An 18,929-nucleotide genomic window follows, 5' to 3' on the forward strand; every position below is an offset into this window, starting at 1 on the left:
CCATGGATACTACCGTGTGGAAAGGTGAATTTATCATCTGTAGGAAATCTAAATCTAAAGCCTCAAGGCTGGTAATTTACCAACTTTAATAAAGCTTCCACGTATTCATTGTGGCTCCGTAGGTTTGAGGAGACTGCTGAAAGTGTGATGCAGCTGGTTCCAATGGTGGTGACAATCACTTTAAACAATACTTTGGAACATTGTGATGTTTTTCCAATAAAACATTCTTGTTAACAATGTTGAAATGTTACAAATGTTAAAGGCTTTTGTTGAGTTAGAGACCGCACAGTCAAAAAAAATCTACTGGTGTTGGAGTAAAGAAATACTAACCAAACAAGACTAATTTTAGCTGAAAACATGCAGGGACATGTTTGTAGAAGACGGTTTGGACGTGAACAAGGCAGAATGTTTGGACACAAAACAAATATAAGCTGAAATAGAGTAAATAAACTTTTTGAAAGAGACAATTTAATTTTGTAGAAACTAAAACTGAGATAAGTAAAAGAGACAGAACAAATAACCAGTGCTTGTGCAGCAGCGGCAAAAGGAAAGGAAAGAAAGAAGAGAATGATTTGCACAGTCTTAGATGGCAAAAGGAATAAATATTTTTCCCGTCCAGGAGCACAACACAAAAAGAGTTTGTTTGCAACAGAGTAAATTTAACAGCCAGTCTGATCTGCAATGGGAGGCATGGACTCTGCTCAAACTGCAGTAAAGTCTAAATGGTGGATTTCACAGTAAAAGCGCTTCATTTATCAGAGTGTCACAGTTTAAATCTGTACATTTACATATTCACAAAGTAAACAACATTCATTCTTCTTGAGAGAAGAAAGTCAGACTTTTTCCCCCTCTGTTTTATTCACGGCAATTTACATCAACCGCTTTCTTCAAAGTCTGGATGCATATGATAATGTGATGATTCTGACTTTGCAGAGAGAAGCAATTTATTTGAAGGACCCTCCATGAGAAACAGATGGCTTATTTTCATCCATCTGCTGAGCTGATCTCGTTCATAAAAGGGCAACGTTGGAATAAAAAGAAATGTCGCAAACATCACTGTCGCTGTTCTGCTGTAACTTTGCTGTTTTTCCTTTTTCTGTGTCTTCTTTGATCGCCCTGTCTGTGCGACTTTGTTATTGGTCTCTCTTTCTTACTGTATTATTTTGGAGATCATTCCCATGTGTGTCTTCCTGCCTTTTGACTTCCTCCTTTTGTTCTCGTCTCGCCCTTGTTACTGTCTGATTGAGTTCACCTTGCTCAGTCTATATTTTGTCTGCGTGCTGTCAGTCAGCTCACTGAATTATCCACCACTTCTTCCACGTGTCTGGTTCGCATGTTTCCTCTAACAAATTTTATTTTCCTTGTTTGAGAGAATTGGATTTCCTCAGTTTCACTGCAGCCGAATAAACGTGCTCGTGCCAAACGTTGACTCCCAACCTCGTTAGAATTGTACAAATTCTGTTTTTGCTTTATATGGATTTCCTTGCACGTTTGCATATTTTAAATAAATTACACTAGAAAAATACAAAGACGTGAGGAGTGGCTCGAGACTTTTGCGCAGTGCTGTATACTATATGTACAGATCGTACAGTAAGAAAGAGACCTCAGCATTTGTGATGTGGATATTTCAGGTTTTTGCTAATATTAGGTGTGTTTGTAAAGGGTACTTACTCTCTCTCTTTCTCAGTGAGTCTGTCAGTGATGGTGTCCTTGATAGAAGAGCGTGAACCCTTGTGGATCACCGGATACCTAAGAGGGATCTGCAGGAAGCATGAGATCATGAGGACCAGGTGTGCTGTGTAACCCAAGGCGACTGCTATGCTCCCATCATCCTTTGCTGCAGGACACAAAGTGAAAAAGATGCTCTGCTTATCACATATTTAAGGTTTGGTCACAAATGAGACATTTCCTGCTCAGTTGTTAAGTGCACCTTTTAGTTATTATTACTTTGGTATATTATTATTATTATTATAAACCAAAGTGTTTAAGAATCTCACTCAATGAAAACTGAGTCAAAATAGTAACATTTTATTATGGTGAAAACCTCAAAGCATCCAGTCAATGTCAGGGCTGTTTGTCTACATCTTATGACCCCCAAACTGTACGAACATCCAGCTAAAGATAACTTGGTAACAAAGTATTTGCTGGAAGGAGAGTAGTCGCATTCATGTTTTTAATGCGTTGCAGTACGTGGCACAGCACACAGTACCAAAAATCACTGGCTGCGCTGAGATTCCCAAATTCTCTGTGATATGTGCTTAAGAAGCAAAAGCATCACGTACAGCTAACCCCTCCGAGTCCAAATATCTGTTAGTGTGGAAAACTGGATGCCTCCGTGAACATTTGACGGACTGGGAAAGAAACTGCAAACCAACTCACTGTAAGCACGAGAAATTGTTTCAAGACAAAACACAAAGTGGTTTCACATTCTCAGAAGGACACTGCTCGAGGCTAAGACTTAAAATCACTGTGGTTTTTATCTTAATGCTTTGAAATAATAGACTATGGCAACAGAGTGGTAGGCTCTTTGGCTCAAAATGTGTGTTTTTCAACTTAGCACAGAACCCCTGGATTATATCACTGTCCTTCCTGTCTTTTTAGTCCAAAGGGTTAAAGCCCATGGAGAGAACGACTTCCTGCCCCCGAGGAATATCAGGTCAACTGAAGGACACGAGTTTAAGTGACACCTCTGGGTGCTAATGGAGCCTGCAGATACCTCATGAGGCTGAGCTCACAGGGAAGGCTTTGGGGTAAACGTGAAACATGGATGGGCTTCAATGTCCACCTTGACTCTCTACAGGATTAGGACGCCAACTAACCCTAATCCTGGGCTCTGATGTGAAATCTTCCTCCCCTGCAGGCTTTTTCAAACCGGCTTTGACACACAATCAGACAGCTCTGGACTCTGAGACCTCTAACTGCAGAAGACTAAAGAGAAATGAAGAGAAATGAGTAAAGTGGAGGTGGGCAGTCCATGTTTCTCCATCTGTCCTGACTGACAACACATGCAGTACATCGTTTTCCTTTTGAATCAGTATTAAATTTAATCTGCCTCACTTTAGCCTCACACCGGTAACAGACGACTTCAGGGCTGTGGTTCATGCTCGCACTTTTATAGATGTGTCTGAAAGGACTGATCGATCATCTAAAACTGAGAGAAAACAGGATTCGGTCTGTGCGTCAAATTTTAAATTGAGAACAAGTAATGGCTGCCCATCTCTACTGTGTATGTAAAAGATGTTAACAGGTGGGGAGCGGCAGCAGGGAGCGGAGGAGTCGAGGCTAGTGTTGCTGAATTACGGCCTCAGAGGCTTGCTGGGTTTCACCAGCTGTGAGGAAGGGGAGCCCGAGAATGCGGCGTGGACAGTGGAGGTTGTGTTCCCTGTGTTGGACAAGTGGTCCTGACCAAAGCTCAGCATTCAGAAACCCATTCAATTCTCATCCCCCAACTATTAAGAGGTCATACAGTCATCACATTTCTCTTGCTGTGACTGCAAATCCAATTTGTCACGACACATACGATGCGACCTTTACTCCAACCTTCCCCACCAAGCTCATAACGGGAGCATTGTGTCCGAATGTGCCTGCTGACACAACTTTTTTAATGCCCCGCAGTTCACTAATGTGTCTTTTATACCATACCATGTGGTTTTTGTGGCTTTTTTCTCACTGGGACAGTAGAACCGGATAAAAAGCATCTTGTGACAAGACCCTCTTAGAATGTGGTGGCAGTGAACAGCTCCAACAGCTACCAGCAAGAGATCAGCAAGAATGCAAACTAACCACGCTGCATCTCATCAGGGCAAAACGACCAAATCATCAATTCCCTGCAGAAACTCTCATTGCCCTCTATAACTGATCGTAATTAGATCAGTATGGAGCAGTCTTCCTCCTTTTGACATGGCGCACTCCATGCGTAGTTCGTGCTCCTCTTTTGAGGTTTACTTGTGCATGTCTACCTATAAAGGGCTGTGCATGTCTCTGTTAATTTGATCACTGATGTCATGCACAAGACGAGACGTGCAGCAGTGGGTGTACTGTGATTTCAACTGAGCAGACCGAGTGAATGGGAATATCAATCATCTGCAGCTACTACAGCTATTCTCCCCTCATTTATGCTACAATTATGTCATTATGCCCTTTATGTATGAAAATGACAAACTATCAATTATCGCATTCGTGCACAGTACGACAAAGGTTATGGTACCTTAACAGTAATAGCTTTTTGCAAAATTGCCATCTGCAATAGCCAAAACTATGATATCATAGATAACTGTCTATGAAATCATCAGCCTTCATTTATCCTTCAGTAAAATGTTAGATTGCTTCACTTCACGACATCTGCATCTAACCACAAGCGTCGAATGCAAGACAAAACATTTGCACAGCATACCACTTATCCTCCTGTAACACTTAAACAGGCGGGCAGGCACATAATCAATTACCTTGAAAGTCTTCCGAGTTTGGCAGCTTCACTCCACAGATGACATAATCCGACTGATTGGTCTGTGGATTTAAAGAAGAGCTTTCACATGAAGGACAGAGCAACTGGACATCAGCAACAGATCCATAATCAGCCGGCAGAGGGACGGGCCTAAAATCATTCAGTTAGTATACAAACTAAATTTATCTTTGGAATAAACATGGAAATTGCTGCACACACTATATAACCCCCTCCAGCATCTGTGCTTCACCAAAGTCTTACATTTGTAACCAGATATTTCTCTGCAGTTGCCCAACTCACCACATCGATGGGGTAGATGTAGGAAAGCTCAGAGAGGAGCTGACGACAACGGAAGGTGAGCTGGGCGTTGGACTTGAGGAACTGCTCTCTGATGGAGACAGAGCAGAGGTCAGTTAAAGAGATGGGAACAGATGAAAATCAGAGGGAGGACAGGGTCCCAATTAAAGCCTTAAAGGCCTGACAGCTACTGCCTATATGAAAGGGATCAAGACAAAAGATGCAGTATAATATGGCAGTTTAATGTTGGAAAAAGAAGGAACACAAATAGCATGATCTGGGGGTTTTCTCCTCTCTCTTCATGTGACAATGTAGTGTTCGAAATTGTCATTACAGGTCAGTCCTTTTTAGTAATGCAGGATCTGTCTATGGCCACTAGGAAAAATCATTCTTAATGGCCGTTATCCAGGTTTTAGTCTTTGACCTATGCGTATAGCTCCGAGGTGACACAGACTGAAACTAAAGGAAGCTGTGGAGCTAAGTGAAACCTACCACAATTCTCCTTTTCATTTTTTTGCATTTAAAATGTTGTTACCTGAACTTTTATAGTTAAAAGTCATGAACATGACTGGATGCCTTTGTATGAATACTCTCTAAATGTGTATGCTTACATTTAAGTGAGTCTGTTCGCATTTTAAATGCCCTGTACGGCACTCATGCCTCTACTTGTGGATCAGTGTGGATAATACCAAAGCATTTCATGCAGATACCTCTACGTTCTTCCATTAATGTGTGTAAAATCTCACCACTATTGGACTGCAGATTGTGCATAATCGGTGGCCACTGTAGAACAAACAGCTCGAACCACTTTCTGTGCATGCTGTGTTTGTAATGAGTGCAGGCTGTCAGTCCTGTATCCCTCAGCTATGACACGTGTCCACGTCTGTTTGCTCTGGACGAGGCTGGAAATGTTTGTGCAAAGAGTCTGACACAAACTGATGAGTCAGTGAAGCTCACATCTGACCAATGACAGCGATACCGAGGCGAGTCGTCGAGGACATCACCGAAGTTCTCGCTCAGTAATCCATCAACACCTACGAGTCCTCTCCTGCTCTGTCTTTAGCACACTACACATGTGGCTGGTCTCTAGTCACATAGATAAAAATGCGATCAGGGTATAAATGCCATGCCTGTCTCCAGACAGTCAGGCAATATGGTGTCTTTTACAAACCGGCGCCTGCTCCTGTGTATGTTTAATGGACTCATTCTAAGTCTATGAGAACACATCAATTTGGAAGATGTCATTACATAATAACCAGTGTATATTTATGAGTTCAACATTTGTACATTTAAAAATACATGTTTGTTTAAGCAGTTACTCGTAAAATACGCCAACCTAAACACTTTGTGTATACACCAATTCTGCGTCACAGAAGGAAGAGAAAGAAGAAGTTTAGTTCTCAATAGTAAAAACTTCTGTTTTTCTGATAAGCTAACTGGGTGCTGGCTTTACTATTAGAACATATTAGATAAAAGTGGGATCGATCTTCTCTTTAAATGAGCAAACTGTTAACTCCGCTGTTATTGTGCATGATACAGTGAAACTAATGTTACACTGTATCAGTAAATAAGTAGCACTTGTAGTTTATAATTGGAATAAATATACTGCTCCAAAAAGAGGTTTCAGTAAAGATTTTCAACATGAACTTTTCTTTCATGAAGGTCCAACATGTCATTTAAGTGTTGCTTTTATGTTTTTGAGCACAACAGTTTTCGTTGTCTTATATAGTTGTGTCATGTTGGTTTGCTGTGTTGTAACTCTTTGCTTAACTGCTTTTTTCCTACAAAACTGCGATTAACGTGACCTCTGCTGCGACTTTATCTGGACAAAACCATCTGATGAGTTCAGAAAAGAAATATTTCTTTGGCTGAACTGCCAACATGTGGAAATGTGGAATGTCTTAATTAAAAGTGCTCTTAACTCAAGAAAGCTGTCACACAATAGTTTAACCTTTAACTATAAATAAATTAATAAATCGCACATCCTGTCTTAGTACAGAAGAATTCAAAAAAATGCAGCTATGTAGCTATAAAATAGTATCATGAAAATACTGACGTCACATTTGCAGAGTAACACGATTGAGTAAATGTACTTGTAACTTTCTGGGGATCGAAGCCATGACAAGATTCAAATAATATTAAACAGAAACGTGGAAAGGCTGAGAAAAAGTGTGTATGCTCAGTATAACATTCCCTCGCTAAACACTATAAATGAAAAGAGACACTTTCATGAAAAACAAACGACAAGTTATTTCCAAGGAATGGATGTTAAGCAGATACAAGTGTCGGTGTTAATTTCCTGTTTGCTGGGTCTCTTGGCCCCTGCTGGCCTTCCTGGGGCTCTGGCTTACCCTCTGCGACTGCCAGGTACTTCTCAGATAAACAAAAACGTATCCAGAATGTGTGCCCGCCGCACACACGTCTCACCGCAAGCCAAGGCAAACACCGGCCAAACGCCTTTTTAGCACAATGTGCAAACTCTTGGTCGAGAACACATAAACAGGGCGCAGCGGCCACAAAAACAGGCCATTGTTTTGAAAGAGTAAGGTGCAGGGTGCAATCTTATACCTGTTAGCTCAATTTAATGCAAGTGACTAACACACTGAGCATCATCATTCAGAGTGTCCATCTGATGGGTTTCAAGCTTTTAAATCGTTTTCCTGTGCAGCAAACACAGAAACGGTTAATTGCGGTTTGATACACACCTCTTGGCTGTGCATTCCTTCTGCAGCTTGGATAAGGACTCTTTCTCCTCCTTCAGACGCTCGTGCTGAGCAGAAAACGAATCCTCTGACAGAGACAGAAAAGAAAAATGTAAATTATTAGGTGTGTGTTTGTTCTGGTCTATCTGAACAGCCAGCCAGGTGGGCTTGTGTTTGGTTGGCTGCCATCCACTGTTAAACCCGAGCAAGATCAAACAGCTGCTTTGATGAGCCCAAAACATTTCCTTCTGACACAACATAAAACCTAATGACATATGTATGCAGATTATAGGATTAGTCAGACAGTAAATACAGAGTTGGGGAAATGAATAAAATCAGACAGAAAAGTGACGGGATGATACAGAGTGAGGAAGTGGCGTTACCGCAGCAGTATGCACGTGAAAAAAGCAGAACGATAACGGCTAATTAAAGGTTCGAACAGCATGTCTCTCGGATAGAGCATCACATAAGATTGCGGGTAAATGCAGTAGAAATGCATTGCATTTTTTTGCTTTGAACTCAATGTTTAGAGGTTTTTTGGCTTGTTTACACAGCGAACGATTTAATTTTTATCCCTTTCAAATTATGAATAATAATCATTACAAAGGAAAGCAGCGCTGTTTGCTGCGTGACGGGGTGAACTGCAGAGACGTGCATCAATCTAACGTTTCACATCAACTTAGCAAAGCAGTCTGTGCGTTACGTTCTGGCTTCACCACATGAGAAACGTTGGAGTGTCTCGTCTGGTATCCCGTACAGTACTCACAACAGCGTTCTGAGTCGTGTGAATAAATAGCATCCTTTCATGCAGATAAAAAGGGATTTTGATGGGAAAATTGTTATTGGATGCGACGCGTCCTCCCATAAAGGCTCCTCTCCTTTCACATGAATTTCCTCCTCAGGTTTGCCTGTGGTTAGCAGCCTCTTATCGCTTCTAATTCCTCAGTGGGAAGCAGTTTTGTTTAACTGTAAGAGGAGATGGACAGACGGCTGATCTCAAATCACACGCGTCTAACATTCTTGGCTTCGTCTAACTGGTTAAGCCGTGATGGCAGCTCCTTCTGAGGTTTTTCTATAACTCTAGTTCCTCTCAATGTTTGCCATCAAACAAAGAGTTCAATCTTTAACACATTTGCAGAATTAAACACACAATCTAGCTTAGAATAATTCACATTCTGGCAAATGTAACTCATTTTCAGAGAAAGAAGAATTTAAGTGAAATACATTTTGTTTATAGTAAATATGTAGTCAAGCACATTTAAGTGGTACTGAATTCAGTTTAGTTCAGTGTCTGCATGAAACCACCTGAACATACAGAACAGACTGTATACAACGATGGGCACAGCATACCGATCTAAAAGATGAAATCAAAGCAGAAGTTATGTTAAATCTTTCCAACAAGCAACAGAGGGCGAACATCCTGGTTGCAAAGGTCTAGAAGAAAATGACTGTGCTGCTTATAGGTGCTATTGTGCAGTTGTCAATGTGTTAATGCTGTGTCCGTTTGCTTACAGAGAGGGTATACGACCTATGCAACCCATCTATAAAAACAGGAACACACAGGCTGACAAAGATGAAGCTGTGCATAAGTCGAATAGACAGACTTCAGTTCTTTGCCTACTTTGGTTTTTCCCCTCCTTGCAGCTGACTAAAGAACCAACAGAACAAGCAACAATAACCCACAGACCGATGTTTGTGACACTGCCCCTTGGTGACAGTAAAGAGCTACAACATGCAGATAATGGCTCCAAAGCTGATCGTAGGGTCTGCTTAGGCCAGAGGTCACCAACCTGCTGCTCTTTAGCCCCTAAGCTGTGAGGGGCTGCTAATTGTGACATTAACAAAACACCACTGTTAAAGAGTTCGAAAGAAATCAGGTTTTTCCTTTAAATGTCAGCGTATTAATGAATGCTATGAAAAACTACTGCATGCTTCCAACATGCGCCACATCACCACAGCTGTCTACTTTATGCGATTGTTGCTATCAGAGCGTTTTGTATTAAGCATTCTAACAGGAGAAGACCTGCACCTCACCAGTATATCCAGTATGAACAGAAACAACGTAGCACATTTCTAAATATTCTCCCATACAATTGTTTTTAAATGCACCGTTATTGCGAGTAGACAGGAAAATCCCTCACAACGCTCATGTGTGAAACAAGACTGGTTGCCCTCTTGCTGAAATTTGAATCTAAATAAGTCAGCAAAGAGCAGCCGGCACAAGTTAGAGTTTGGAGTAATAAAGCTTATCAAACACGTGCGATCAGGTGGATAACAGGATTGCTTTGATCGCATATTTCCACTCATATCCATGATTGTCCAACTGACATCATGAGGGTATGAGGTGAGAGGGCATAGTGCAGACAGAGCAAAGGAGAAAATACAGGTACTTCATCAGATTAGGAAGAAAGGCAGATAGCGTAAGACAGAGATCACAGGCCATCGCTCTGCTGTGAGAGATCACACGAAAACACTGTAACCCAGATTCCACGGTCTTCTACTGCTGCTTTCATGTAATGCCCACTTCTGTCCTATCTGCTCTGTCCATCCATCGTCTCGTGCTTTCATCCCACTAATCTGTTCCACGGTATGGAAAGACAATATACAGTAAAGACACAGCAGTGAATATGCATCGTTCTGTCCACTGGTCTCTCACTACACCATCTTCCATATTAAACATGGAATAAAAACCAAAAAAAATGACTCTAAAAATAACTATTGTGACACTGGACGTTACAGACGAGTCCCCTCTGGTCACAGACAATTTCCTCCTGTAAATCAGACAGAAGACTTACTGAGACTGGCCTGACCATTTGTGAGTACAGTACCACGAAAGAACTGTGTTCCTGCACTGGGTAAAGCCTGGACAACAAAAGTGATCCTCTGATCCGTGTAAACATGCGTCAGTGGCATTCAGGATCAGTCACCATCAACTAATGCACAGAAGCTACAAGTGGCTTTAACACGTGACGGAGCGCTGTCGTGGTATTCCTTACAAAAAGAGCGCTCTCGCCAAGTTCCTCTTATGAACAAATGCATGTTCCCCTCTGTGGCGCTACTAATGGGCAGCTTGTGACTTGCATGAAACCAGACAAATTATAAGACGGAGACGTGGCACTGAGTGGTGCCTCTGCCTTCAAACAGTCAAACATGCATGCAACACATTAGTGACAATTCCTGCACAGGAAAATCTGTTGCAGTGAGAAATCCAGTGTGCCCGCCCAAACGTGGTTCAAAAAAAAAAGTACGCAGAATTTATGGAATTTGGAAAATACACAGACTAAGACCTGTGATGGGAATAACGGCGTTACTTTTTTCAGTAACGAGTAATCTAACTAATTACTGTTTCTATCGTTACAACGCCGTTACCGTTACTAACAAGCAAATGAGGTCGCGTTACTATTTTTCAGCAAACAGTCGGTTGAAGCTGTGTTCAGGTTACTGCAGTTTATATCAGCTTTAAGCAGCTGCACGCTCCCACGGACGGCAATCACTTTCTACCTGACGATCACTTTCTGGCACAACACCTGGAGCTCAGGGGGCAAAACAATCGCATGAGTGCTGCTGTTTGACTGAGGAAGAATAAAGTAGTCGTGGTAAGACAATCACATGACCACTTCAAGATGACAAAGCAACAAGGTGACATGTACCAGTTTATAAATTGTGTTGATAGGCCACATAAAAGCAGAGTCATGATAAACAATATACACGCCTGTTTTTCTTCAATAGTTTCATCACGTTTGCTGTCTAAGGACAGCGCAGCGAGACCTCTGGTTGTTTAGGAAGAGAGAGAGAGAGAGAGACAGATTTGTGACGTTTAGCGTGTTTGCAGTGTGTAGTTAATGTGTTGTCTTGTGTAGTTGGTGTGTAGTGTTGTGGATAGTTTTGTGTTGTGTCAGAACAATGAGGCGACTGCTGTCTCCAGGTAGAAACAGACACCTGCTGCTGTCAGACCTGCAGGTGTCAGGCTGTGATGTTTCCTTTATAGTGGACAGAAATTATGTTTTTGAAGTGACACAAATAATTTGTGTGGCATCTTATTGAATTTTGTCTGATTTTAGATCAATTGTGTTAACACAGTAGTCAAAATGAAAACATTACTGTAAATTCAGACACGTGAGGTTGTGCTGAAAAGAATGACACCAAACAAGACAAAGTAAATCGTTGTTAAAGCTAAAATGTGGAGGAAACATCAAAAGTAGTTAAAAATGGCCAATTACACCCTGGACCCCAGAGGGTTAAACGTTATTTTTAAAGTAACACTATAGTTAATTACTTTTAGAATCTTGTAACTGAGTTACTTTTTTGAAGTAGTAACTAGTAACTATAATTAATTACTTTTTCAAAGTAACTTGCCCAACACTGACTAAGACATAATATCAGGCTGTTAATTCAATTTTTTTTGTAAATGAAGGATCCATAAATGGACTTGTTTACAGTATGGATCCTCTGGTTGCACGAGAAAGGGGACACAGCGTAAAACTCTAACATGTGAGGTGACCTCTAGTGACAAGCAGCAAAACGCAGCTTCTTTGATCTCCTTTACTATATGGATGGCTATATATTATTTCCCACCATCAAATTGGGCTGTTTGTGGCTCCTGAAATACCGGGCGCTTGGCAGTATTTCAGAAATACTTTGAAAGTGCAGGTCAAAGCTAGTCAGAAGGTGCATGCAAAGTTCTCAATGAAATGATTTAAAAAGGTGCATTAATCTAATATACACTGTAAATAAGCTTGGTTTTTATACCAGCATTTAACGCACATGAAAAGCTCAGTGGAAAAATATCAATTATTAGGACAAAATATAAGAAATTTCTGACCTCGACATAGAAATGTCAGAGGGGTCAGTAAGTATAAAAAGGCAGACGGTTGGCCCGTTAAGCAGTGTCTGACTCCAGTACCTGTCAACCTTTACCCTGACTCAAGATGGCAGCCAGCTGGTTGAAGTAAATGTGTAAAGCGGAGCTGCTGCTAAAAGAGCTCTAATGATGATCGCTTCAATATGAGACCTTTTTCACTGAGGTGACAAATACCTCCACACAACATACCTTCACAAAACCTGGAGAAACCCAACCGCTGACATTTATTGGTCAGGAGCCCTGGCTGTGTGGCAGAGCGTGAGAATAACTACTGTTACCAAGTACAATAAACGCTGCTCACGGGCCTGATTTATGTCATCTGCTCAAGGTGGGAGGAGGGAAATTAGACAGGCGGAAATTGTGACAAGAGTGTGACCCCACAGAAACCAAAGTGATTGATTTCAGAGGGAGGACAGAAAGACTTACTTTCAATTCATAACTTAAAAAAAAATGGGGGGAAAGTGATCATGCTGACATGTGGCATGGCGTGTGCGCGTTCCCACGCACAGAAAAACAAACTTTTACTTTCCTGCTCTGATTTCCCTGGAATTACATTAATCAGCTGGTTAAACTAACAGCATCAGCGTTACACCAAACAGGCTCTAGCAAGTCTAAAGGAAGATTCTAATAGTTCAACACTCGAGTCGTTTTATCTGGTTTCTCACAAGTTCAACACACGAGAGAAAAAAAGCAACACCTTCTCTACGTTTGGGTTTTCTGCACCTGCTGTTTTGTTAGGGAGGCCCATTCGGTGGGAACAACAGGTTGATAAGAGCTATTTGCTAATGGGCCCTGTGAACGTGTGGGAGACAACGAGACCACACGGCCAGGTACGGATGAGGTCCTAAAGAGCGTGACGAAGAATGGAGCTTACCAGCCCATCTGTGGTGCCCACGGGGGACATATTTCATAGCAACATACTTACACTCGCTGTAAAACTGTCAATAAAATTTGAAGGTAAACCTGCAACTTATAAGCACTGGAATGTGTGAAAGCTCAACAAATGAAACACTTGCTTCTGATTAAAACAACAGTGGCATATGAGATCGCCGCTCAGTCGCACGCTCTTGTGATTTTGCTGAACAGGAACCATTTTTGGCTCAAATCTGTCCATTTCTCACGGGCTTCTCGGGGAAATTTCTAAATGAAATTTAGCCTGCGATTGATAGAATCATATGCGTTTCAAAAGTGAAAGACGAGATCATATGAAACAAACACACTGTGGTGCCAATCCAAATATAATCAGACAGAAAATCAGCTGCTGTACGAAGCACTGTAAACACCTGTCTCCAACAGTATCCTGTCCTGTAATTAATGCACACTTTTTTCCAATCTTGAAACAAATGAATGTCTGCTGGCTGATTAGAGGAGTTAAACAACAAGCTGGAAGTACAGCTCAGCAGCATATGGCTTTTGGATTTTGACTTATGAGTCTGGGAAAAGCAACAAGACTTCAGCCTGGCTGTCTTTACATATAGCATTTCAATTTATCCTAAAAGACCAGATTTTCCCCTCTCTTTTTAACCAGCTAAAGGAATTTTCCTTCTACTTTTTAATAAGCACCTGTCCCGTCTGGAAAAAGGCCTCTATAGAGCTGCGAGGCAGCAGAGCCGTGAGTCCGTTTGGCTGCAGACAGAGTGGTGACAGACAAAGAGGAAGAGAATTAATGGTCATTTTTCAGAATCGTGTCACAAAGGCAACCTCTCCCTGAAGCGCTCTTAGAGCTCTTTTATTATGTGACAGCGTATGTATGAGTGCAGACTTCACGCTAATCACTTCCTCAGATCGGTGATTCAGTGATCTGTCTTTGCCAAAGAGCGAGCTGATCTTAAAGGACACAGAAATCAAGATACATCCTGTCAATTCATTGTGAAAAGTTGCACTGGGCTCATTGCATCAGAACATGTGACAATAGATATATAGATGGATATATCCATCTCTAAGATGGAAACTTCATAGGGTTAACTAAGTGACAACTGCACAAACACTTCTGCTTTAGCACAAACCGCAGGAAGTATCTGTGTACTGCAGATCTGCTTGTGTTAAGAAACTCCATCTTCTGACTGGACCAAGACCACGTTGTGGAATATACTAAAATGATCTGCCTGCTGCTCTGACAACATGGAAACCTTGACCGAGCCGTTAAAAAGAGCAGATTTCTCTATAGATGTGTAAGACAAATTATTAACACCGTTTCAGGACCTGCATTTATGGAATCATGGGTGTAAAATCCATTAGTTTGGTAACAAGCTTCACTTTCTCTCTTTCAACAACAACTAGAACTGTCACATTACTGAAAGAACACATTTGGAAGGATTGGTGTAATTCGTTTTATTAAAGAAATGCAAATTATGTGCAATTTATTTCCATAAGCTGTGTGTGACCAATGCTGGATTTTTGATACCAAAACGTATTTTTAGAAAAACACTGACATCTATATACTGATCAACAACTTTATATTAATGCATTTGGCTAAATATAAGACTAACATTCAAGGAGTGGATTTTCTAATAAAGACAACCATCTGTCTGTTCAGCTACAGTATTTCCAAATTCTTGTTATTTTGTCGTTTGCTTTTTGCATTGTGGATGTGAATTCATATGTTTGAATGTGCCAATTGCACTACATAAGTGACAGGCTAACATCTCCCAGCTATTACATGAGTGAGCCAAAGCAAACTCACTATTGTTCTAAATTAACACGCAAACCGTCCTGGTTAGACCTGTGCTTACCACAATTTACACAAAATAGTCAAACTGTCAGAACTACTTTTATATTCTGTTCTCGTTACAACTGGTAGCTGCAGCAGAGCCTTCTGTGGATTATCATGAAAAGATTTGGGGATTTCGTTGGAATTGGGAGCACATGTTTTTACCATTATATTAAGTCTTCTTCCACAAGCAGGATCTGAGTGACGCAGCACCACTGGAGTCAGCAAATGAGTTGCAGAGGGAATAACCGATCATTTGAAGTTACTTTTATATAAGACCAAACTGTGCCTTTAATTTTTCTTATTGCTCGTGTGTTCATGTTTTCACCCACTAGTTACTGCAAGCAAGCACTAAACGGTGCACACAATAGCATCAAACAATATTAAAAGGTGATTTATGCATGGTGGTGTGGTGTTAACACTTTCCCCAGGTGCATATGCAGCATGTCCACCTATTCCGTTTACCTTTCTTCTGCAGCAGTGCCCTCTCCTTCTGTCGCAGGTCTCTCTCCCTCCCGAGTGCCTTCCTCTGCCGCTCCAGCTCACTGTGAAGGACCGCTATACGCAGCTGCATGCACTCGCGCTCCTTCTTCTGCTCACACAAAGCGGCAGAAAGGAAAGAGAAAAAGACAGTGAAAGAAAATATTTAGCATGTGGTCACAGCAACCTTTTATAAAGACCCCAAGATTCCTACTAGCTCCCACAAAAACAAACACTGTTTTTTAGGCTGATCCCATATCGCGCTGATTTAATGCACAACCACTGAGCCAATGCTCACTGTTAACAATAACAGAAAGCACTGTCAACAGCTAATGATAACACAGAAAGGAAGATTTGCGTGTTCAAAACGTCTTACTGAGCCCTGGAATCATCGTTAATGTTTACTAATGAGCCCAAGTCATGGGAACGGCCGGCTCCAGGGTAAGTAGTACTGAGTTCCACGTTCAAACAGCTGGTCTGAGGTGAGCAGATGAGGCCGGGTGCCGAACCTGCACCAGAACCACAGTGAATAAAGTCTTCTCCCTTTCAGGCCTCTCACATAGAGCATATAATTTACAAATCATCTACATAACACATCTGTCCTCGTATGCAGTCATTTGTTCCTTTTTAAATCGTTACAGCTGGGAAAGAAGGTGTGTTTTGTAATATGTCTCTTACCATTTATTTCATTTAAACAACGGCCCGAGCATGTTTTTGGTTTGTTCCAATTTCCTTCTGTCTCCTACTAAACCCAACTTCACAGGTCTATACACACAGAGACAAACAGGTGTTTTCACTTATTGTGGCTGCTAAAGCCCATTTCTCATGTTTGCATAGCTGTGCACAGACTGTGACTGATTGACAGCAACCTGACTCACCTGTGAAAGTGAACACATTCAATCTTGTTTATACAGCAACAAACCCCAACAACGGTTGCCTCAAGGTGCTTTACATATTTGGATGTAAACCTACCCTGCAACAATACAGAGAAAACCCAACAACCAGTCTATGAGCAAGCAACTGGTAACAGTGGGAAGGAAAAACTCCCTTTCAACAGGAAGAAGCAGCCCTCGGCAGAACCAGGCTCGGAGCTGGGCGGCCATCTGCCGGAAGCGTTTGTGGGTGATGGGAGAAAGGCAGGATATACTGTGAAAATAACAAACGTCAACTAATTCTTATTTATTCGTTTAATATTTCCCACTTGGAGTCATGGCTTTCCATGACTTCCAGTTTAACTTAATTCATCTAATACTGGGACTCCGTTCGGCCCCTGAGTGCATCCTCTGTCTCAAGCAAACCATTTTCTTCTAAACAGCTATCCCTGTCAAACTAAAGGTTTGAAGCTGTGTCTGTAGCCTGCCGCCTGAGCTTCTGGATGAAAATTACTACCCAATATTACTTCCTAATAAACTGAACTGATCCCAGTAACAGACTGGTAACAATATACAGCTCAACAAAGACTGAATCACAAACATGGCTGGTTGGGTGGATGGAATCCAAGTACACTTTAATTAAAATGAGAAAAATGAAAATATATGTATATTTACTTAATTTTACACAGTTTATTTTAATACTGTGTTTTGATTTCTCGACTGTTTCCTCTGCCATATGATATTGCTTTATTACTGCGATATTACATAGAAAAAGAATAAAATAGAGCCAGGACAGTTATCTGGAAGCTGAGGAAACAGCTGTCTCCAACAGCAACCTGAGCAGATTTGTAGTCATGCAGGTGTCAACACAAAGCCATTCTTAAACTGATGCAGACAGTGACATTATCTGAGTGTTGTCTCAGGAAAGAATGTGTTATGAGTGGCAGCAGTGGAAGTTAGAAATATGTACGCTCAACATTTGGAGGAAATTGCTTGTGCATGGATTCGGCTGGGAGAACGTGAATGTGAAGTTGTAGCTGTGGGTTTGTTCGTCAATTAAAATGCAAGAAAGGCTAAAGAGTAAGACGCCACATGAAAGTCTCAGAACATGCAAACAGGAAGACGGACACAAACCCTCAAACATAACCCGAAGCAAAAGACCACAATAAAGCCCAGCGACTCGAGATGAGTGACCGCCCCGAATTAAAACTCCTGCCAGGAGGCGCCTCTCCACCCCACATCCCTGCCCACCAGCGCCATCAGAGCGCAGGTCATTAGTCGTAATCTAAGCCTCTCCGAGCGGCGCCCCTTCATCATCTTCATTTCTCTATCTGGTAAAGAGGAGTGTGAAGTGGGCTCACCCTAATCATCTAATAAGGAACAGAAACAGGGGTTGATGGATGCACTTGCACAGTCGATGAAGGGGAGAGAGCAGCGACTGACAAAACCACTCAACGAAAAATGATCCATTCAAAACAGGAAGACGGATTTAGGGGGATTCAGGAGGGCAGCACAGTTGCTGAGACAGAAAAAAAACTATACACATACACACTTGTAATAAGGAGATGGAAGACACAAACAGGGAACTGATAATGATGTAAGATTAGGGAGGGAGGAGCGGGGACTTTGGCATCTCACACACATTCACTTAGATAAGAGATCGCAGCCTGGATCAGAGCAAAAACAGATATGATACAAATTTTTTCCTTCCTGTGGGTACCGTGGAGAAAACACGGGGAAAGAGATGACTGATAGAGCCTCTATCTGTCCAATGTGTCGCACCCTGACACTTGCATGTTAACCACAACTGGCTTTGGCACGAACCACGAGCCTCCTACACTTTCACTGAGCACCAGAATTAACAAGTGGGTTGCTGTGATGTGTGAGTGTGTGTGCGAGACAGAGAGGGAGAAAGACTGTACCTAACCAGCAGGGTCTGTCTGATGTCTACTGAACATCAAACAGCAGTGGGTCAGCTGAGTAAATAAGCAGCAGGCGTGGGGGTGGGGGGGTGGGAGCGCGTTATAACTGAGCAGATTAATGGCAGAGTGTGGGTGAGAGGGTGAAAGGGGCATGTGCTCGGCTAGGTGGCCTCCACTCCATCGCCCTTTGATGCATGTTCACCATGACGCATACAGAAAGATGGTACAGAGCTCTCCAAAGTGGGAAGCCCTTAGAAGAATCACACAATGCTCCACTCACTCCAAGATGGGGGGGGGGCTTTTACAGAAAGGTAGAAGATGAGGATTATGTGATTTATTGGCAGATTTGAACTCTGAAAAGGGGTTTGAGGAATGTTTCACTGAGAGGGAAATATCAGAGAAAAGTTCTTGAAAGGGACCCTTTGTGGCGAAAAGAATGGAGCCTCGATGTTTTTGTGGGAAAGCTGAGGCTATAGTAGGGGGCTGCCTTAATAAGTAGGGTGAAGGCCTAAGGAAAGGAACAAAAAAAAAAAAAAATCAGGATATCAAAAACTCATGAGGAGCAGCAAGATAGAAAGCAACAGCTGTAACAGCTGTATAAAGAGGCTCACTAAGCCTCTTTATAGGCTTTAACATTTTAA

At 41.8% G+C, this 18,929-nt stretch overlaps 1 protein-coding gene across 2 annotated transcripts in view; it reads right to left on the bottom strand.

Annotated features, from left to right (window-relative positions):
* Positions 1 to 18,929, bottom strand: part of uvrag (UV radiation resistance associated gene) — a 103,775-nt gene that overhangs the window by 62,704 nt on the left and 22,142 nt on the right. For both annotated transcript variants that reach the window (XM_005926785.3, XM_042218834.1), the window contains exons 8-12: positions 15,480 to 15,606; positions 7,447 to 7,531; positions 4,745 to 4,832; positions 4,446 to 4,506; positions 1,672 to 1,837 (exon numbers count right to left, since the gene is read on the bottom strand). In XM_005926785.3, coding sequence (XP_005926847.1) covers positions 1,672 to 1,837; positions 4,446 to 4,506; positions 4,745 to 4,832; positions 7,447 to 7,531; positions 15,480 to 15,606 — 527 coding nt within the window. The remainder of the gene's footprint in view (positions 1 to 1,671; positions 1,838 to 4,445; positions 4,507 to 4,744; positions 4,833 to 7,446; positions 7,532 to 15,479; positions 15,607 to 18,929) is intronic.

The sequence above is a fragment of the Haplochromis burtoni genome, unplaced genomic scaffold, assembly GCF_018398535.1.
Source record: "Haplochromis burtoni strain Fernald_Lab_line unplaced genomic scaffold, NCSU_Asbu1 Contig_24, whole genome shotgun sequence".
Lineage (NCBI taxonomy): Eukaryota > Metazoa > Chordata > Actinopteri > Cichliformes > Cichlidae > Haplochromis > Haplochromis burtoni.